Source organism: Elephas maximus, chromosome 27 (assembly GCF_024166365.1).
Source record: "Elephas maximus indicus isolate mEleMax1 chromosome 27, mEleMax1 primary haplotype, whole genome shotgun sequence".
In the NCBI taxonomy this organism is placed as follows: Eukaryota; Metazoa; Chordata; class Mammalia; order Proboscidea; family Elephantidae; genus Elephas; species Elephas maximus.
Genome location: NC_064845.1, coordinates 2,761,270 through 2,783,066, shown reverse-complemented (window position 1 = coordinate 2,783,066; position 21,797 = coordinate 2,761,270). Strand labels below are relative to the sequence as shown.

Genomic DNA, 21,797 nt, shown 5'->3' with positions numbered 1-21,797 from the left:
TGCTCAACGCTGACGGGGGCAGAGAGGGCTCTCTCACCCAGTGGGAGCCTCCCAAGGCAGAAGACAGACTCTTCTCACCCCGTCATTAACAGTCCTGAGTGTGAGAGTGTGAAGGACCAGGCCCCAGCCAGCTCTGACTCCCCAGGGACACATTGCTCTTCAGGAAACCGTCTCCTTCTGATAACTTCTGTTGTGATTTGTCTGGGAACAGCGTTGTTTTCACGCTTATCAAAAGCAGCCAGGGTGTGCTCTAAAATCATTTACTTTCAAAGGAGTAGCATTTAACTTTTAAAGAAAATAAAAATATTAAATTCAAGCAGCTAGTGTTTGTTGGGTATCTACACAGTATAAGATGCTTTCACAGGCATATAACATTCTTTAGCTGAATCTCTGCAACAAGCTGGTGGGTGGTTTTCAGTTTGCCAGTCGGGGAATTCCGGGCCTGGGCCAAGGCCTCACCCTGGCCTGGGGGTTTGTGTCGCTTTGAGTCCTTTGGGAAGCAGACGCTAAGGCAGAGTTAGGAATGCAGGAGAATCCTTGGAGGGTAACGCCCGGACACCGCCACACTGCTGTCAGTTGGTCGTACTGTGGTGGCTTGCGTGTTGCTGTGATGCTGGAAACGCCAGCAGGATCGCCCGTGGTGGACAGGTCTCAGCAGAGCTTCCAAACAAGGACGGACTAGGAAGAAAGGTCAGATGAGCTACTTCCAAAAAATAGCCAATGGAAGCCCTATGGATCACAACAGAATCTTGTCTGATGTGGTGCTGCAAAGTGAGCCCCTCAGTATACACAGTGGCTGCAGTGACGTACTTGAGCAATGATCATGAAGATGGCACAGGACCAGGCAAAGTTTCTTGTACCTGGGGTTGCCTGGGACAGATAAGGGGGAGGAAGCAGCATTGGGCCGGAGAGACTCAGACCACATGCAGATCTGATCAAGGTCTCGGCCAGCTCAACAGGAAGTGTTGGGGGGGAAGCGGCCAGCCTCCCCGCCATGTCGAGTTGTTGGCTGAGGTGGCCTTGGAGAGTGAGGTCTCAGCTCAAACAGTGCAACAGGTCCTGAAGGTGCTGCAGCTGGAGGCTGTCGGCTGACAGCGCCCCTCACAGGTGGACTGGAGCTGACCCACACCTCATGGAACCCGTCAGGTGTGAGTCATTGTGCTAGGAAGCATGAGGTGTGTTCTTCGGCTGTACTCACGGCTGGGATCACCATGCCTTTGCTCACGCCCACTGTCCTCGGCGCATGGAGCTTAGGATTTAGCTGTGGGGCTGTTGGAACAGACCCAGAAGCAGGATCCAGACCATACTTGCTGCCAGCTGACTCCAAGGTGTCTCCTTTGTTGTCAGGGAAGTCACAGGTGAGGGATGAAGGAGGAAGGCAGCTTCACCTGAAGCCGCTGAGTGGTTGGCGGATGAGCTCTGACTGGAGGGGCCGGCATGACCTGAGCTCCCCGTACCCTGTGAACCATAAATCCTTTAAGCCAGTGGGTTTGACACAAAACCAATGCAGAGTAAAACGTTTTATCGTAACCTCCCTGGTTGCAGAGGAAGCTTAAGGAAGTGAATATGAGTCCAAGATTGGGAAAAATCTAGCCTTTGAAACCACAGGCTTACTTGGTCCCCAATTTTTTTTTTTGTGGGGGGAGCAGGGAGAGCAAAAAGGACTTCTGTTGTGACTTTCACTGGGGCGGAAACAGTTAACGCGCTCAGCCGCTAACCAGAAGGCCAGAGGTTTGAGTCCACCTAGAGGTGCCTTGGGAGGAAGGCCTGGTCATCTACTTCTGAAAAGTCAGCCACTGAAAACCCTTTTCTGCAAAGTTCTCCTCTGACACACATGGGTCCCCATGCGTCAGAATTGGCCATAGCAAGTAGAAAAAAAAAGTTGTCAGTGTCAGTCAGCAACAGCAGCAGCGATGGCAACAGCCACAGTAGCAGTAGAGTTACCGAGTACTCGGTGTATGCCAGGTACCGTTCCGGAGACTTTGTTCGTGTAACTCCGTGTTCCCCAACAATTCTTTGGGGTTGCAGGTAACTGTCATTGTTAAGCCCGTTTACCTAGGTGGAAACCGAGGCCCGTAAGAGTTATTTGCCTAAGTGGTAAGTGAATGGTAGGACCAGGCTCCACCCGCAGGCAGCTTGGCTTGGGCCTGTGCCTTTGCCCACCAAGCCCTGCTCCCTCTCAAGAAATCCAGTTGAGGTGGATGGCTCCACGGCACCCCAGCATCTGTCTCGCGTGGGTCTGTCCTGCCCTGCTTTGCTGGGAGAGGTTTTGGAATGACCATAACGGCAGCTTCCCCGCGGCATCCTTTGTGGATGCCTGTTCGTGACCCACTTGATACCTTTGGGGGATGCTGGGGTTCTCCTTTACAGAGCTGCTTGATCGCTGTGTGACCAGTGGACCCAGTGACTCTGCCAGGGACATTTGAAGGGCCTGCTCTCGCACCAAGTCTAGCTGCTGTGAAGACGTAAGTGTCCTAGGAAAGAGGGGCGTTCCAGAATATTCCGTATGTCCGTCCTAACCACCCTGGGCTGCTTTTGCTGACATTTCCCCGTTTACTCCGTTGTGTCTCCTGGCATCTATCGCTTACTTAGGAAGCTGTGTGGGCAGACGGGATGTGCCGTGGTGGTCAGCATTTAGGATTTGTTCCTAGATTCATCACTTTTTAAGAAACTGTTGTCAATGGGATGGAGAGGGATGCTGGTGAGGAGTGAGCTTCTTGGATCCGGTGGACACTTGAGACTGTGTTGGCATCTCCTGTCTGGAGGGGAGATGAGGGTAGAGGAGGTTAGAAGCTGGCGAAATGAACACGAAAAGAGAGGGCAGAGGGAGGGAGCGGGCTTTCTCATTAGGGGGAGAGCAATTGGGAGTATGTAAAAAAAAAAAAAAAAAAGCAAGGTGTACATAAGTTTTTGTGTGAGAGACTGACATAATTTGTAAACTTCCAGTTAAAGCACAATAAAAAAAAAAAAAAAAAAACCGTTGTCAGACTGTCTGCACCGTGGCTGCCAAGATGTGAGAGAGGGTGGTAGGTGTCCCCAGATATCTGAACATAAAAAAGCCCAGGAGACTAATTTCCTCCAGCTTGGTTTATCCCTCGGTGTGTTTAAGCCCAGTGGCCTCTCCTGCCCTTTCCCAAACGGCTTACGATAAAAAGCTGCAATACCCGCAAAACCAGCTTGGCACTGTGTTGTTGCTAGGTGCTGTTGAGTCTGTTCGGAATCATAGCAACCCTATAGGATAGGGTAGAACTGCCCCATCGGGTTTCCAAAGAGGAGCTGGTGGATTCGAACTGCTGACCTTTTGGTTAGCAGCTGAGCTCTTAACCATTGTGCTACCATGGCTCATGGTGTTGTGTAGGAGACACCAAAAGGCAAGACCGTTGAGGGCAGTGGGGGGTCTTGGCACCTCTTCTGTACCAGGATGGGTCCTAGAGAGTAGATATCCCAGCCTCAGGGGCATGGGGTCCTTCCTGGCTTTGCCTCTGTGGTGGCCCCTGACACCCCAGCAACAACCAGGTCTGCTTTCTGTGCTGTAAACGGGGGGCCGCCGAGAGGCTGAAGTGCTTGGTGGCCAAAGCGTGGCTCCACCATCAGTCTTGCCCCCACTTAGGAGCTGTGTGATCTTGGCAAGTTACTCTAGGTATGTGAGCCTTGGTTCTTCTATAAACGGCAACAGGACTCTTTGCCTCATCAGGCTGTCAGGCGTGTTAGAGGAGATGCCGCCTGCAAAGCCTCGAACACCATGAGTAGCACGTAGTAAGCCCTTGGTGAGTATTAGTGGTTTTTTCTGTTATTACTTTGATCCGACTTCTGATGCCGATGATTTTTTCGCCTTGTCTTTAGACACTAAAGGAGTTTGCTTTCATTACATTTGTCGATTCACTCGTTTATCAACACTTGGAGTATATGCAGTGAATACGGGGAGCCCTGGTGGTGCGATGGCTAACTGAAAAGTCTGTGGTTTGAACCTGCTAGCATCTCCACATTAGAAAAGACCTGGCAATCTGCTCCCATAAAGATTACAAACTAGGAAACCCTATGGGGCAGTTCTACCCTGTCATGTGGGGCCGCTATGAGTCAGAATTGACTCGACAGCACGCAATGACAACACTGAGTACAGAGGTGAATGAAATATTCGTTTCCGTAAGATACACTCTTAATGATGTGTGGTCTCTAGAATTTTGCTTTACCTAAGTCTGAATTTCTGTGGATTCACTTACACCTTGCCAGCTCCTGAAATAGCTCTGAGATGGCTCATTTCATGGGAGACAATGGGATTATAAATTCTGGATCACATCCCTCTTCCCTCTCTCTGCTCTGATGTAGCCAGACAGCAGGCGGGAGGCTACCCCTGTTGTGGGAGCTCTGGCTGCCATCCCAGACTCCAGATAAGCCTGAGAGGTGGGTCTGTGGTTGCAAGAGGTGGTGTGGTTGTGAGAATTTAACAAACAGGCAAAAACGTAAAATATTCTGTGGAGGTCATGGTCCCCAGACCTTCTGGTAGCTCAAGACAGAAACTATTCCCAAAGCCAACTCTTCAGACAGGGATTGGACTGGATTATGGGATAGAAAATGATACTGGTGAGGAGTGAGCTTCTTGGATCAAGTAGACACAAGAGACTATGTGGGCAGCTCCTGTCTGGAGGGGAGATGAGAGGGCAGAGGGGGTCAGAAGCTGGCTGAATGGACATGGAAATATAGGGTGGAGAGAAGGAGGGTGCTGTCTCATTAGGGGGAGAGAACTAGGAGTACATAGCAAGGTGTATATAAATTTTTGTATGAGAGACTGACTTGATTTGTAAACTTTCACTTAAAGCACAATAAAAATTAAAAAAAAAAAAAGTAAAATATTGACCTGTTTGTTTTGGAGAAGACAACCCTAAGAAGCCAGCAGTTAGACTTGAAGGCTTTTGCTCAGATCTCCCAGAGGACAGCTTGTCACAGAGCTGGAGAGGGGCTGGCACACCCTGGACGTAACCGTTCCCCCTTCAGGGCTGTTTCCTCACCCACCCTGCCTTTCTCACGTGAGGGTCCTCAGTAAGTGTGGGTCCTGGTTGTTGGTGAGATTCATTTGCGGGAGAGAAAGTAGACCAGGTATCTTGTTCTTCTCTTGGCTTTTCATGTTGACTTGATGCTCTCTCTGGGGCACTGGTGGTGCACCTGTTAGGAGCTCAGGCTGCTAACCAAAATGGTCGGCAGTTCGGATCCACCAGCCGCTCCTTGGAAGCTCTGTGGGGCTGGTCTGCTCTATCCTATAGGGTCCCTATGAGTCCGAATCGACGTGACAGCAACGGATTTGCATTTTTTTTTTTGATGCTGTCACGTGGGGAAGTAACACAGGAGTCCCTCTGCCATACCTCCTTCTCTAGCCGCCTCCCTTCAGTGCGCCTGCCAAGGCCCGAGCCCCTAGGCACGGCATCGGCTTCTGAGGACCCCTCACTCCCTAACAGGGTGGTGGGCGCTCCCTGTGCCTCTGCCGTTTCCCAGTTGGGCATGAACTCCACCTGTTTCCTTCTGACTCACCGTTTCCTGGTATGGATCGCACCCCTTTTCATGCCTCTATTTACTCCAGCCTAGGGTGCTGTGGGTGGTGCCATGGGTCGTGCCATGGGTGGTGATGGTGGAGGTAAAAATAATGATCATGATTGCCAGCTTTTTGTGAGTACTTCCCACCAACCAGAGCACTGTGCTCACAGCCACCCTGATGCAATGGGACCACTACTGTTGAGGCACAGAGAAGCCACGACACTTGTCCCAGGTTACCCAGCAAGTATACTGCAGAAATTTGAACCCTAGTCGGCTGGCTTTGGAGCTCCTCGAAGAGCTTGGCTGCTAACCAAAAAGGTGAGCAGTTTGAATCCACCAGCTGCTCCTTGGAAAGCCTATGGGGCAGTTCTTCTCTGTCCCATAGGGTCACTATGAGTCGGAATTGACTTGATGGCAAGGGGTTTGGTTTTTTTGACCCTCTGTGGCATATGCTATTGTGGCTGCACTGAGATGGCTCCGGCTGCCCTCCCCTGACCCCCATCGAGCCCTGTCCAAGACATCAGGCTTCCAAAGAAGAAAGCAAATACCCTAATGTGCCCTTGGGGAGCTTTTCTGCCAGCTCCTGGTCTTGGCAGATAGGAGATCTTAGCGCCCTTTCTTGCAAGTCGGGCCCCCAAAGCATTTTGCCGTCTGCCGTTTCCTCTTGTGAAGGGGATGGATGGTGCATTTGTTATTATCTTTGTTTTCAAGATAAGGAAATGGAGGGTTAGAGACCCCAGGGGACTTGCTCAAGGCCATACAGGTGGAGAGAGGCTGGCCCACTCTCGTGTGACCATCCCTCAGGGCGCTGTCTTCCAACCATCCTGCCTTTCTCACATTAGGGCCCTCAGTACAAGTCTGTGGTGCTGCTGGGTGGTAAGAAAGAAGAGAGAGCGGGTAGCTAGAGGAGCCATGGCAACAGTTCTCAGCTGCAGAGTTGGATATTTGATTGGACTCAGGAGCAGTGAGTGGGTAAGGGAGGTACCACGGCCTGGTTCCCTTCACTGGTGGCATGCCGCAACGTGGTGATGTATCCGCTGTCTGTTACCCCAATATCGATGTATAACAACCCGAAAAACCCACTGCTGTCGACTTGTTCCAACTCATAGCAACCCTATAGGATAGAGGAGACCTGCCTCATAGGGTTTCCAAGACTGTAAATCTTTATGGAAGCAAACTGCCACATCTTTCTCCTGTGGAGCAGCTGGTGGGTTCAAACTGCCAATCTCTGTTAGCAGCCAAGTGCTTTAAACACTGCATCACCAGTGCTCCTGGCATGCATAACAAACCACCCTAAAACTTAGTGGTCTAAAAAACCCCCAAAACCGAGAGAGTGGGCTGTCTCATTGGGGCGAGAGTAATCGGGGGTATGTAGCAAGGTGTATCTAAGTTTTTGTGTGAGAGACTGACTTGATTTGTAAACGTTCACTTAAAGCACAATAAAAATTATTAAAAAAAAAAAAACCCAAAACCAAACCCACTGGTGTTGAGTCAATTCCAACTCATACCAGCCCTATGAGGCAGAGTAGAACTGCCCATAGGGTTTTCAAGGAGTGACTGGTGGATTCGAACTGCCAGCCTTTTGGTTAGCAGCCATACCTCTTAACCACTGTGACATCAGGGCTCCTTCAGTGGTCTAAACATCTACCATTTATTAGGTCATGATTCTGTGGTTGGCACTTTGGGCTGGGTTCAGCTGGATGGTTCTTCTGGTCCCAGCTGGACTCACTCATCTGTAGGTGGCTGCGTGGTCTCCTGAAGGATAGGCATGAAAGTGAAACCTTGCTCCTTGTGCCATGTTCAGTTGGCCAATGCAAGTTACAGGGCTGGAGGAAGAGAGGAGAAAATGTACTCCAATTACTAATATTGTATTATTGATAGAAGAAGCTGCAATCTGCATTGAAAAGGGCATGGTTACAGGGAGGGTGGATAATTGTGGCCACATTTGCCATCTATTACTGGTGGTGAAAGCATCCTGGCCATCCCTGGATTTCTGTTATCTCAACTGAACGTCCGAGTACATTCCTGCCCCACACACCAGGAAAGGGACTAAGGTTCTAAGGATCTGTGAGCACCTGCCAAGAGATAGAGCAGGGAGACAGACGTTGGGTGCCAAGGGCTTTGGCCCACTGCCCAACATTCTAACATTTCCTGAATACCTGCTTTGTACCAGGCACCGTGGTAGGTGCTTTATAAACATTACTTTGTTTAAACCTTACAAGAACCCCTATGAGGTATATTTTTATTTCTATTTTACAGAGGAGGAAAACTGAGGTTCCGAGTGGTTAAGAAACTTGTCTGTGGTCACACAGCTTGTCAGCCATAGAGGCAGGATTTGAACCCACTGTCACTGCCCGTGATCCTCACATTCCACCCCCACCGCCCCCCGCCCAAGTATCTCACCCTCAAAACTTAGAATCTATGTGGGACTATTAGTTTAAAAACCCTAGGAAGCAGAATGGTGAATATACTGTGGACTGCCAGAAGAACGAACAAATCGGTCTTGAAAGAAGTACAGCCAGAATGCTGTATAGAAGCGAAGATGGCGAGACTTCATCTCACCTACTTTGGACATGTTATCAGGAGGGACCAGTCCCTGGAGAAGGACATCATGCTGGTAAAGTAGAGGGTCAGCAAAAAAGAGGAAGACCCTCAACAAGGTGGATCGACACAGTGGCTGCAACAGTGGGCTCGAGCATAACAACAATTGTGAGGATGGGGCAGGACCGGCAGTGCTTTGTTCTGTTGTGCACAGGGTCACTATGAATCAGAACCAACTCCATGGCTCCTAACAACAATAGCAGCAACAGGAAGCAATAATACCCTTTTCTTAAACACTTGGAGCCTCAGTTTTCCCAAACGTAAAATGAGCTTGTGAGGACTTTCAGGCCCCAGCTGGACGCACTGGCCTCCTGGGAGCGAAGTCCTCTGTGCTGCCGGAGGTGGCTGTCCCTCCGCTTGGGCTGAAGCCCTTTCCTGCCCAGTAAGGAATGTGGAGTGGTTCCTGGCGTCACCACAGTAGACACAGTGAAATCAATTCAAGTAACCAAAACGTGGGTCCCTGGGGAAGCTTTGGCTTTGCCATCAAATGCATGAAAGCAAATCTAATGGGTTCAAGGTTTTTAATCTCCAGTTGGTGTCCTGGACCTGGCTGTAATTTTGCCCTGTGGAATCCGTGCTGTGGCGTTTGTGGGGAGGGATGGAGGCTCTGAGACGTGGTCAGTTCCAAGCCTTCCCCAGGCAGGCAGCTGTGGTTCAGCCCTCCGTGCCCCTGCTCTTCAGGGAATTTACCTGCTGTTTGCTCTCCGAACATGAGAGGTGGGTTCAGAGCAGGGTGGTGGCCAGAACCGAGCCTTTGCAGCCAGCTGGATGACACAGAGGTCGACTGAGGAAATGGCTTTATTGGAAAAATGCTGCTACAAGCAGCTCACCATGGGACATGTAAGTGTAGTATCTTTACACTGTGACAGTAGGAGTTGAACGGGGCAGGAAACAGCCCGCCCTTGGACTGGGGTGCCCTGGGTTCAAATCCCAGCTCCGCTTCTTACCTGCAGTTTGACACTCAGCATGTAACCCATCTCTAGGTAAGAGGCACACGAGAAACTGCCTGGCAGGATTGCCCTGAGAAAGAACATATTGGCGCTGGCAGATGAACAGATGGGCCCACATTTCCAAGTAGGCGAGTGAGCTGCTCACTGAGAGAGGCAAACCCCTGGTTAACAACACACCAGCAATGTAGACTTGTGGAAAAGAAGACCCCAACCGAACCTTTTGCCGTCGAGTCGATTCCTACTCATAGCGACCCTCTAGGACAGAGAAGGACTGCCCCATAGGGCTTCCAAGGAGCAGCTGGGTGGATTCGAACTTCTGACCTTTTTTGGTTAGAAGCTGAGCTCTTAACCACTGTGCCACCAGGGCTCCAGAAAAGCAGGAAGGTGATAGAGAGTCCTTCTGGGCCATTTGAGCCTGATGGGCCTCTTCCAAGCCCCAGTCTGACCTGGTGGAGCTTCCAATTCAGAGCCTCAGGTAGGCTTTTTAGGCCAGGGCACAGTGTGTCTGGCACCAGGTGGGCTCTCGTTACCTGTTGGTTCCCTTTTCCTCCTCTCTTTAAGATGTGTAGCGCTGGCTGACGTGGGGACAGCAGAATAGCGAAATGAGAACTCCACTGCCAGAGTTCATGCTGCAGCCTGGGATCTTAACACATTTTGTGGACTTGGGAAAGCCTGGGGACCTTCTCTGGCTACCTGTTTTCCCATCTGTAAACTAGGGGAAATATCGGTACCCCCCATAGAGCTTTTGTGAAGATTATGTGAGATTCTGCACACCAGGAGCCTAGCCCAGCCCCTGGCACAGTATACGTGCTAGCTACCTGCTGTGTTTTCAACGCGAATTTGATTTTGGTGGGAATTTTGCCCTTCTCAGTCTTGATGCTAGGCTGGGGGAAGCAGTGCCTGGGATTTAAGCTGTCCAGCATCCATTCTTACTTGGATAGCCTGCAGGTTCCCATCTGTGAATCCGGAGCAGCGGCCCTGTCTGATATCTCCAGGGTTCTGATGCCAATTTGGGGGGCTCAGTAGAGGAACACCTTGTTACTTTTGGCCGTTTCCCTTCCCTTGTACATGATAAGGAATCCAGAATTCTGAATTAATGAGAGGACTCCACAATGACCTTGCAGTTTGAGTCCATCTTTATTTATTTATTTATTTTAAGTCAGAATGGTGTGGGAGAGCCTTGCTTCTCAAGGGTGATCTGGTCATACTGGTCCTGAATGAACAGGGTTGTTCACGGTCCTTGTCAGTGGTTATAGAGCAGGTCTCAGTCTTTACCACCTGGGGAGCTTGCTAAAATGCATATATTCTGATTTAGCAGGTTGGGGATGGGGCCCGAGAACCTGCATTTGATCATGCTCCCAGGTGTCCCCGATGCTGTTGGTCCAAGGCCCAGATGTGGAGTAGCCAGCAAAGGTGAAGCCCAGTCTGGTGATTTATTGCTGGGAGCCTGTTACTGGGGACGCTCGGGCCCTTTTATATGGTAACTGTCCAGAGGGGAGAAACATTTTGTCACAGTCTTGTTAATAGTGCCAGGGAAGACTTCGGGGGATGTTTGAAGTGGCTGGGATGTCTCTTTATAACTCAGTTAATGAGAAGAAAAGCAGATGGCATCTTTTCAGTGGCTTGTCCTGAACTTGGGGCCATTGTAAGCGCTCTATCTCTTGGGATTGGTCTGGCCAGCAGCCAGTTGAATTAACTTCAGAAAGACACGTTCATCAGCTGGCCTGCAGCGGCAGCCTTGCTGGACAGCAGCCTAGGTAAAGAGCAGCGCCGGGCTGCGGAGGAAGCCATGGTGTTCTCTAAACACAGAGATACAACCTGCTCTGCACTGTCCCCCCAGGAGCGTTGTGTACACGTGCACACACACACCCCTTATCTACCGCCCAGTTCCCGTGGCACAGGATGTGGGGAAAACCTCCTCTGACTGATGTTGTCGGAGTTTGAACTAGCCATTGTTTTTAAAACCATTAGGTACCGTAGGCCTGGAAAGAAAATATGATTCAGCAGGTCCCTCTTCCACTTCAGATTTTGATAGGAATTTTGCCCTTCTCAGTCCAGGCTGGGGGAAGCAGTGCCTGGGATTTAAGCTTTCCAGGGTCCATTCTTGCTTGGATAGCCTGCAGATTCCCATCCGTGAATCCGGAGCAGCGGTCCTGTCTGAAATCTCCAGGGTTCTGGTGCCAATTTGGAGCCCTAGTGGTACAGTGGTTAAGAGCTCGGCTGCTATCCAAAAGGTCGGCAGCTTCGAGTCCACCAGCTGCTCCTTGGAAACCCTGTGGGGTAGTTCTGTCCTAGAAGGTCGCTATGAGTCAGAATCAACTCGACAGTAACAAGTTTGGCTTTTTGGTTTTGGTGCTAATTTGGGGGGCTCAGTAAAGGAGCAGCTTGTTGTCGTTACCATTTCCCTTCCCTTGTCCATGATGAATTCTCCCCCTTGTTTGTTTTTTGTGATTCTTATAAAATGAACCACAAGGGGCATTTATTCCTTGTGCCTGGAGCTGATGGGGGTTTTGGGACCCAACCCTGTCCTGCTGGCGTTTTCTCATGGAGGAGAGGTTTTATGCTCCCCCATTCTTGCATCCAGACTTTTGGGAAGCCCGTGGGCAGTTTCAGCAGTTGAAAAAAGTCAAACTGTTAATTCTTCTCACCTGTGAAAACATAACTGGCGTTACAGAGAGCAACCTTGAGTTGCCCTGGTGGTTCTAAAGCTCAGCCCCAGAAGCGAGGGGGAAACTGATCCCGTCACGTGGCTTTCTTCTTCTTGAAGTTTTGTTTTGGGTGTCATCCTGCATTTGAATCAGAGCAGGTGAGGGCCAGCCACACTGCCCCTGGGCGGGTGACGGAGGCAGTGTGGTCTGTAGTGCTTGCTCAGATTTCCAAAGGCCTATGCGTCCCAGCCCTTTCTGCTTGGAACGTAATGCTGGGGAATTCTGCAGCTGCAGCCCACCACGGTGAGACCCGAGGGGCACTGGCTGCCCAATGAGACCCTGGAGGGACAGCTTCCAGGGCATTACCAAGGGGCCATGGGGCAGCTGGGATGCCCTCACTGTTGGGGGGCAGGCCTTTCTCCCTGAGAACTAAACACCGAACCCCCAGGACTGACCCAAGAGGGTCCTCATTAAGGGTAGATCTCCCCTGCTCCCTGTGCCCTCAGAGATCCTTCATGTCTGGGTAGGGAGCTCACGGGCACTGGGAATTAAGATGGGGCCTGCGCTGGAGGGCCTTTGTGTGAATCCCAGCAGCGAGTGTCTTGAGCCAGGTTAGCGGTGATTTCCCTCGTGATATCTGCCAGGCTTTGCCGGGGTCCTATTTGTGGGTCTCTGACTCCTGTCGTATGACCCAGAGGGCCTTGTCTGTCCACTGTCTTTTCCCAGCCAGAGTGCTGGTGGGAACCAGTGTGATTCTGACCCCAAGGTGGGGTGACTGGGTGAATGACCAAGTTCCCAAGAGGCAGGTGGCTCTCAGGACAGAGTAAGGAGAGCCAGGGTCAGCTTCCCACACGCCCAGGGAGCTGTCTCGGGCTGTTCTAACCCCCGCTGGTTGCCTTTTCCACAATACGCAGTGGACAGTGCCTTCTTTTCCCAGGCACTTGGAGAGGGTATGATGTGCCCAGGACTCTCAGGATGCGAGCTGCATCCGCAGCCCAGGCAGCTAGAGACAGGGAGCATCTTGTAATCTCAGTGAGCAGGAGCTTAGGGTTTCCTCCTCTTTGAAAATCAGTGGATTTTGTTTAAAGTCTCCTTGTACGAGTCCTCTTCCAGATAGCTCCCAGCTCAGCACAGACTGTGCCTGATGGGTGGTGGTTAGTGTTCTTTGCTGTAGATCTTCGCTTGACTACTTTCAGGAAACGATGCATAAAGCTGAAGGTCAAAATTGTTTTTGTAACGTTTGGAGGGGAATTTACCGCCATCTTCACCTCCCGCCCACCGTGTCCTGCACCCACACAGACCCAAAGCTCTCTCTTCTGTCTTCTTGGCGTGTTCTTGCTGTGTTCCTCCTGTCTGGGCCGCCACCCCCAAGGCAGCTTATCTGTTCAAGATGAAGGGTGCCGAGCTTTGTTCTTACCCTGCTGGTATGCAGAATACCTGCCCCTGCTTTGTGGTGGGATATAGCATACAGTTTATAATTCCACACAGCTGCTAAACCATAAAACAAAAACAAGAACACCCAAACTGGTTACCATTGAGTTGATTCCGACTCATAAAAAAACCCCATATGTTAGAGAGTGAAACTGCTTCATAGGGTCTTCTTGGCCGTCATCTTTATGAAAGCCCATCCCCAGGCCGTTATTCCGTGGCACTGCTGTGAGTAGGAACTGCCAGTTTTTCGCTTGCTAATTGAGTGCAAACTGTTTGTACCACCTAGGGACCTACTACTTCCGCTGCCACTTGTTTCCTGTTTCCCTCTCAGTGCACTTGGTGTGTTTGTGAGGCGAGGGAAGAGGGGGGAGACAGAGAAGAAATGATACCTTTAAATTTCTCATTTTTTATTCACTTAAAAACTTTTTTTTATTTGCAGAATAACACACATTCAAGAAGTACCCATATCGTAACTATACAATTTAACAAATTTGTGTAAATACCACTCAGGTTGAAAAATAGAATATTGTCAGTACCCCCAGGAGCCCTCTCTCCCTAATCAAAGTCTCCCTTCCTCTTCCCCAAAGGTATGAACGTTACGTAAATGAAATCAGACAGTGAGTATGTTATTAAACCTGTGTGGTTGTAGTTGAGGAGCCCTGGTGGCGCAGTGGTTAAGTGTTCAGCTGCCAACCAAAAGGTTGGCAGTTCAAATCCACCAGCTGCTCCTTGGAAACCCTGCGGGGCAGTTCTACTCTGTCCTATAGGGTTGCCATGAGTCGGAACTGACTTGACGGCAACAGGTCTGGTTTTCGTTTGGCTGCACTTGAATGAGGCTAACTCGTTTTTGTTGCCGTATAGAATTCTGTTGTGACCATACCATGGTTTATTTATAATTCTCACATTGATGGACCTTTGGGTTTCTTCTAGGTTTTGGCTGTCTCGTATTCATCTGTGAACGTTTTTGTACGTCTCCTGGTAGACGTGTGTCTGTGTTTCCATTGGGTATATCCCTAGAAATGGAATATGCTGGCAAGCATACGTTCCGTTTTATTAGCAGACGTTGAGCAGTTTTTGAAGGTGATGCTAACAGTTTGCACTTCCACCAGCAGTGCAGGCAGGCTCCAGTTGTTCCACGTCCTTGCCGGCACTTGGCGTTTTCAACCCTTTTGGTTTTAACCTTCTGGAAGGTGTCAAGTAGGTATCTCATTTGGATTTCCTTAATAACTGATATGATTGAGCACTTTTTCGGATGTTTATTTGCCATTAGATATTTTCTTTTGTGAGGTACCCATTCAAGTCTTTGGTTTGTCTCTCTTTTTCTTATTGATTTGTAGGAGTTTTATTTTTATAGATTCTAGGTGGGAACTCTTTGTCTGCTGTATGTGTTCTCACCGTCCCTTAAGCTTCTAATGTGCCTGGAGACAATCTAACAGGCTCACTGTAGGAGCTTGTCGGCTCCCCCGGCACACATGCACACTCACACATACACACGCACACACTCTCACACACAAACACACAGATACGTGCACACACACACTGTCTCACGTGTACACACTCACATATACTCGAACACACACATACACAGCGTATCATGCTGGTGGAAACCCCAGTGGCGTAGTGGTTAAGTGCTACGGCTGCTAACCAAGGGTCGGCAGTTTGAATCTGCCAGGTGCCCCTTGGAAGCTGTGGGGCAGTTCTACTCTGTCCTGTAGGGTAGCTCTGAGTTGGAATCGACTCGACGGCACTGGGTTGAGTTTTTTGTATCATGCTGGTATATGGTTTTTCAGCAAGCATTTGGACAGAACCCCGTGGCTGGGTACGGATTTTACCATCTCCCTCCCCTTTCCTGGCTGTGACAGAATGTGCTTCCTTCTGCATCTGTAGGGTCCTTGTGGGCGCACCAAAGGCGGATTCAAAGTACAGCACTTCGGTGAAATCCCCTGGGGCTGTGTTCAAGTGCCGTGTCCACACCAACCCAGATCGGAGATGCACCGAACTGGACATGGCTCGAGGTAGGTGGAACCTTTCCTTTGAGGTCTGTGAGTGGATGTCACTGCCAAGGTGGACAGGGGCTCTGCACCCTCACCTTTTCTCTTTTTCTTCCCAGGGTGTCCTCATCATTCACTTACCCACCTACCCACCCATCCACCTAGCCACCCATTCATCATCCACTCATCATCCACCCATCATTTACCCACCCATCCACCCACCCACCATCAATCCGTCAATCCATTCATCCACCCACCTCACCACCCACCCCATCCACCTACCCACCCATCTACCCACCCATCCATCCATCCACCCACCCACCATCAATCCATCCATCCACCCATCATCCATCCACCCATGCATCCATCCATCTACCCACCCACCCACCATCAATCCATCCATCCATCATCCATCCATCCATCCACCCCCTACCCCACTCCCCCACCCCATCCACCTACCCACCCATCCACCTACCCACCCATCCATCCATCCACCCACCCATCCATACATCCACCCATCCATCCATCTAAAAAATATGTACTGAGTACCTATTACTTACTAAACACTAAGATAAAACGGTGAACAAAAGAAACAAGGTTCTTGCTATTTTGGGCCTTGCATTTTAGTGGGCAAGAGAGACATTAAAACAAATAATTGAGGGAGAGAAGACCAGAGGGGAGGTGGGTGGTGGATCTAATCTAGATTGGAGGGTCATGAAAGGAGAAGTGAGCTTTACACACCACTGGGCAAGGAGTCGAGGCAGAGCTCCTAAGCACAGGAAGTGGTGCGCCATTTTGAAGCACAGAGCGAGGACAGTGTAACGGGTGGTGATCAAGTGGAGATGGATACAGATGAGGCTGGGGAGGTAGGCTAGGGCCAGGTTACATAGGGCCTAGCAGGTCAGGGTAAGGCGTTTGGATTTTGCTCTCTGTACAAAGCACACTCACCATTAAAAGCAGTTGCAGGTTTTATATTTTAAGAAGGGAAAGATATAATCTGATGGATGTTGTAAAAAGCTCACTTCTGTCCAGTGGAAAATGTATCATCTTATGAATCAGACAGAACCACCTGAGTTCAGAGCCCAGCTCTTCCAGTTACTAGTTGGGACTTATTGGAAATGTCCTGTAGGCTCCTAGGCCTTACTTTCCTCACCTGTGAAGTGAGGACTAAAGTACCTACCTTACAAGGATTACCTTGAGAAGATTAAGTGAGATAATAGAGGTAGATACACAGGACCATACTCGTCATGTAGTAGGTATTCAGTAAATAGGAGGTATTTTATCACTTTGAGCCCTCACTTTCTCCGTAGCCCTTTGCCATCAAGATCTTCTAACTTTTTTTTAATGAAGAGTTGTCATGATTTTCTTGAGCAGAAAAGGAGAGGAGCCCTAGAGAGGTGTTCTCTCTGTTAGTTGGTTTGAGAACTGTTTGTTGCTGGTACATGAGAAATTAAGGCGCTTCCTTTGGGACATCAGTCAAGGCAGCGCTTCCTTCACTGAGCAAGCCTTGTCTATGAAAAGTTAGTTGAATGAGACAGTGTGCATAGGGGTGGAACTGAGGTACATTCTGTCGCAAGCTCCCTAACCCCTCGTGGCCCAGTAACGAATGCGAAAAGCAGCCAGCAAACCATCACTCCTTAACCAAGCCTGGGTTTTCTCTTTTCCCTCCAGGGAAGAATCGGGGCACATCCTGTGGAAAGACCTGCCGGGAAGACCGGGATGATGAGTGGATGGGGGTGAGCCTGGCTAGGCAGCCCAAGGCTGATGGCAATGTGCTGGTAAGGCCTCTGGGGAGGGTGCTGTGGGAAGAGGGGGCTCTCTGAGAATGAATGACTTTGATCCATTAATAAGGTCGCATGGCATGGTGACAAGGGCGTGACATTCAGGCTTACAGTTCTGAGCCTACTGCTTGGACAAATGACTGATGTTCTTATTTTTTCATTAAATGCCAATAACGTTTGGCCCAGGGTGCTGAGATGTGGCTATTAAAAAATGACAGGTTAAATGCACGTGAAGAGTGCTTTGTGAATCTCATTCATTATGTAAGTGTTTTTTGTGTCTTTTTAAATTGACGTATAATTTGCATAAAATACAGATTTCAAGAGCACAGTTCTGGGTTTCGATAATTGTTTACATCTGTGTAAACATCACCCTGGGTGGCGCGGTGGTTAAAAGTGCTAATCGAAAGGTCAGCAGTTCAAACCTACTAGCCTCTCTGCAGGAGAAAGCCTTGGAAACCCAATGGGGCAGTTCTGCTCTATCCTATAGTTGGAATTGATGGCAACAGGTTTGCTTTTGGGTTAACCATCACCCCATCAAGATATAGAATATTTCCATCATCTCAGAAGTCTTCGTACATCCTTTTCCTGTCAGCTCCCTCCTCCCCTGAGGCAACCATGTTATGATTTGTTATTACCACAGATGACTTATGCTTTCTAGAACTTCATGTAAATGGAAACTTAAGCCTTCTTTTACTCAAAATAATATTTTTGAGATTAAGCCATGTTGTCTCTCCTATTTATGCGTACATGAGATTTTATGAAGTATATCTTGTTATTTTTAATTAGTCATTTCTTTGACTCCCAGAGGTCATGTGATGTGTTCTGATCCATTAGGCGTTTTGGGGGAGATGCAGAGAGAAAGACATCTTTGCCCTCGAGGCTCTCCATCTCTTCCTTAGCGCACTGTCCGGTAAGGGTGCCGCCAGCACGTGCAGTTATCTAAATTTCTCCAATTTCAGTAAAAAAAATTCAGCTCCTCAGTCATACTAGCCACATTCCAAGTGCTCAATGGCCACCGATGGCTGGTGGCTACTGTGTCGGGCAACCAGAGGGAGAATGTTTTTATCACCACAGAAAGTTTTATTGGACTCAACAAAAAATGGAATTTCTAACTGTGGCAGGTTTTTGTTTTCTTTTTTAAAACGTTTTTTTTTGTTGTTGAAGTATAAAACTAAAGTACTTCATGTGCACAACTTTGAGTGTACAGCGTGGCAAGGTTCCTCAAATGCCCATGCTCATGCGTAACCCCTGAGAAGCTTCCCCCACACCCCTTCCTGGTCAGTACTCCCTCCCATCTGAGAGAGTACTCCCCCCCACTGAGATAGTACTCCCCCTTCTCTGAGATAGTACTTCCCCACTGAGATAGCACTCCACTGAGATAGCACTCCCCCCATGGAGATAGTACTCCCTCCTGCTGAGATAGTACTCCCCCTCGCTGAGATAGTACTCCCTCCCCTCTGAGATAGTACTCCCCCTGCTGAGATAGTACTTACTCTTGCTGAGACAGTACTCCCCCTCGCTGAGATAGTACTCCCCACTCTGAGATAGTACTCCCCCTCACTGAGATAGTACGCCCCCCCAAGATAGTACTCCCCCTCGCTGAGATAGCACTCCCCCTCGCTAAGATAGTACTCCCCCCTCTGAGATAGTACTTACCCTGCTGAGATAGTACTCCCCCTCTCTGAGATAGTACTCCCCCTCTCTGAGATAGTACTCCCCCCTCTGAGATAGTACTCCCCCTCGCTAAGATAGTACTCCCCCCTCTGAGATAGTACTTACCCTGCTGAGATAGTATTCCCCCTCGCTGAGATAGTACTCCCCCCTCTGAGATAGTACTCCCCCTCGCTGAGATAGCACTCCCGCTCGCTGAGATAGTACTCCCCCTGCTCTGAGATAGTACTCCCTCTGCTGAGATAGTACTCCCCCCTCTGAGATAGTACTCCCCCTGCCGCAATAGTACTCCCCCCCCCACTGAGATAGTACTCCCTCCCTGCTGACTTCATAGACCTTTCCTGCCATTCGTTGGCTTATGCTTAAAAGCATAAGACTGAGAAGGGAAACTAACTAGTAGACCACATGCTGTAAAACTGAGGGTTTCATGTATTGTCTTAGTCATCTAGTGCTGCTGTAACAAATGCCACAAGTGGATGGCTTTAACAGAAATTTATTCTCACAGTCTAGGAAGCTAAAAGTCCGAATTCCGAATTCCGGGTGTCAGCTCCAGGGGAAGGCTTTCTCTCTCTGTTGGCTCTGCGGGAAAGTCCTTGTCATCAGTCTTCCTTTCATCTAGGAGCTTCTCAGTGCAGGGACCGTAGGCCAAGGATGTGCTTCGCTCTGGGCTCTTCTTTCTGGGTGGTATGAAGTCCCCCCCTCTCTCCTTGCTTCTCTGTTTTATATCTCAAAAGAGATGGACTCAAGATACAACCTAATCCTATAGACTGAGTCCTGCCTTGTTGACATAACTGCCTCTAATCCTGCCTCATTAACGTCGTAGAGGTTAGGATTTACCACACAGGGGATGATCATATCAGATCACAAAACGGAGGATATCCAGACAACACTGGGAATCATGGCCTAGCCAGGTTGACACACATTTTTGGGGGACATAATTCAATCCATAACATATATATTATTTTATCCCCGGGGAAACAGGTTTTCCTTTTCAGAAGGGTCTAGGCAAACTGTTTCCATCCCCTGTCTGAGGAGTCCACTTTCGTGTTAAACTTCTTGATGGCAGAAGCCGTTAATCCAAATTCCACCTTCTTTCTCAGCACAAATCAAGCATCCCCCTCTTGGCCAGGCCCTTAGAGGAGGGAGGAAGCAGCTGGATGCTGTCGCCAACATCGCAGGGCCTCCCTACAGGAAACTGTTGTAGGTCCTGTCCAGGCTCCCCCTTCCCACCCTCCATTTGCCCTGTTTCCATCCTTTAATCACTGCCGCCGCCTGTCCCTGGACCCTCTCCAAGTCTCTGCATTCCTCCAGACATGGTGGCCTGCCCCTGACTGGACAGCTCGCCCCCAAAGGGCCAGAACGCTTGTCTGCCGTTCTGTAGAAAGAAAGGGAAGAGGCCGATCCGCCTATATAAATCACAGGGAGGCCCGAGGTCACGATTCAGAAAAAACGAGGAGGCAGTGGGCTAGTGACAGCATAGCAAGCCATCTTCCTAAGAGCCTGGAGCCTCGAGCCAGAGTTTGCTCCTGTGAAAATATTTCTTCTTCCTGTGGAAGGAGGACCTCTCTGTGGCTGAGAAATTGATTCTGGATGCCATGGCGGAGGGCTCCATGTTCCTGTAAATCTGTGTCAAGAAGGGACCGTCTCTGGGGACTTGATAGCAGGAGGATCACAGGAGGATTTAGCAAAGGAAGCAGAGAAGGCAGAGCTGGAGCGTTTGTGGGTAACGGTGCCATGGATAATCGTGTTCTAATGAATTCCATGCCAGTCTGTTTTTCTTGTGTTTTATGCAATTACTGCATCATCCGTGTAATTAATGAGGCACTCTGTGTGAGTGCTGGAGAGAGAGGGGGGCGTCCGACAGCACCCACTTCCTCATTGCTTTTGCAAGCGTGCTTTCCTGCTGGGGAAGGCTTGTCGGGATTCCTGCCTGTCCTCTCTGCCTTCCTCCTGAAGCCGACCTGATGCTCCCCCCGGGCTGTCTTGGAACAACATGGGCACCTTTGGCATCCTCAGGAACAACTTATGTTACTTCATGTTGTGTATACAATTTAGTGTGTGTGTGTGTGTGTGCCCTTGTTTATGGAAGCCACTTGGGGGCAGAGACCAAATCTTCAACCCTTTTTCACTCCCAGTGCCTGGGGAGGTCTATCCAATGAGTAGTGTCCCAAAATGTTTGAACAACAAAGGGCCTGAGTGTCAATGCTAACGCAATTAGAAGTCAGATTAGTTGCCATCTTCTCTTGGTGGCTGATGGAAGCGCGAGGTGAAATTCTGTAAAATGTACCTTGGAAATGGCAGCAGACAACAAGACACAAAGAATGGCCACCTGGTCCATGTTTAAATTGTGGCGGCCTTGCATATCAATTTGCTTGTTCTTTGATCTCTCAATTCTGCCTGCCAAAGCTTGCTGGGGGGAGGGGGGGCGGGGCAAGTATTAATTTGTTAAAGATTAAAAATAGGAAGATATATGTGTTGTTCAAACCCATGTCTGAGAAATTGAGAGGTACCTGAGAGTGTGGTATGCTAGACCTGTGTCCCCATGGGTGGCCTTCCAGGTGCATAGTGTTGGGTTTGAGGACAACAAAGGTGGGGGGTGTCTGCTTTTTTGAAAATGGTGTCTGGCTCTGATTTCCAAATGAAGAACAGATGGAAGAATTTGAAAGCTGTGAAAGAGACGTGAAGTGTCACGATGACAAATTGTATTTTCTGGACCATGGACAAAGTGAACAGCCCCAGCAAGGCCCAGGGTGTTGGCCAGCCTGGCAAGCCGGTGTCATCTTTAGTATCTGCACATCTTGGCTCCATGGGCGTGGTGGTCCTTCCAGTGCTCTCCCAGGCATCAGTGACACCAAGTTTGAACAGAGCATTGGGAATGTGTCAGACATCTGTCTACATTCGCAGCCCAGCTCTTCCAGTTACTACCTGAGACTCACTGGAAGTGTTCTCACACTCTTACCCTGCGTTCCCAGCGTGCAGATGCTGTCGCAAGGAATAGGAAAAAAAATCACTTTTCACAATAACACTGACCAAACCAGAGAGTGCTTCTCTGTGGCCTGGGTGGGCAACTTAAAAAATGTTCAAGTTTGATGTTCTGCTTTCCTTCAGTCTCTGAGACTCAGACGACAAATAATTTCAGCTTCTGGATTTTTTCCTCAGTGGAAACTGTTCTCTAGCTCTATCTCCCTGTCATTTCCT

At 49.4% G+C, this 21,797-nt stretch overlaps 1 protein-coding gene across 1 annotated transcript in view; it reads left to right on the top strand.

Moving 5' to 3' along the window:
* Positions 1-21,797, top strand: part of ITGA9 (integrin subunit alpha 9) — a 393,719-nt gene that overhangs the window by 7,140 nt on the left and 364,782 nt on the right. The window contains exons 2-3 of the mRNA XM_049870897.1: positions 15,044-15,171; positions 16,819-16,925. Of these exons, the coding sequence (XP_049726854.1) occupies positions 15,044-15,171; positions 16,819-16,925 (235 nt within the window). The remainder of the gene's footprint in view (positions 1-15,043; positions 15,172-16,818; positions 16,926-21,797) is intronic.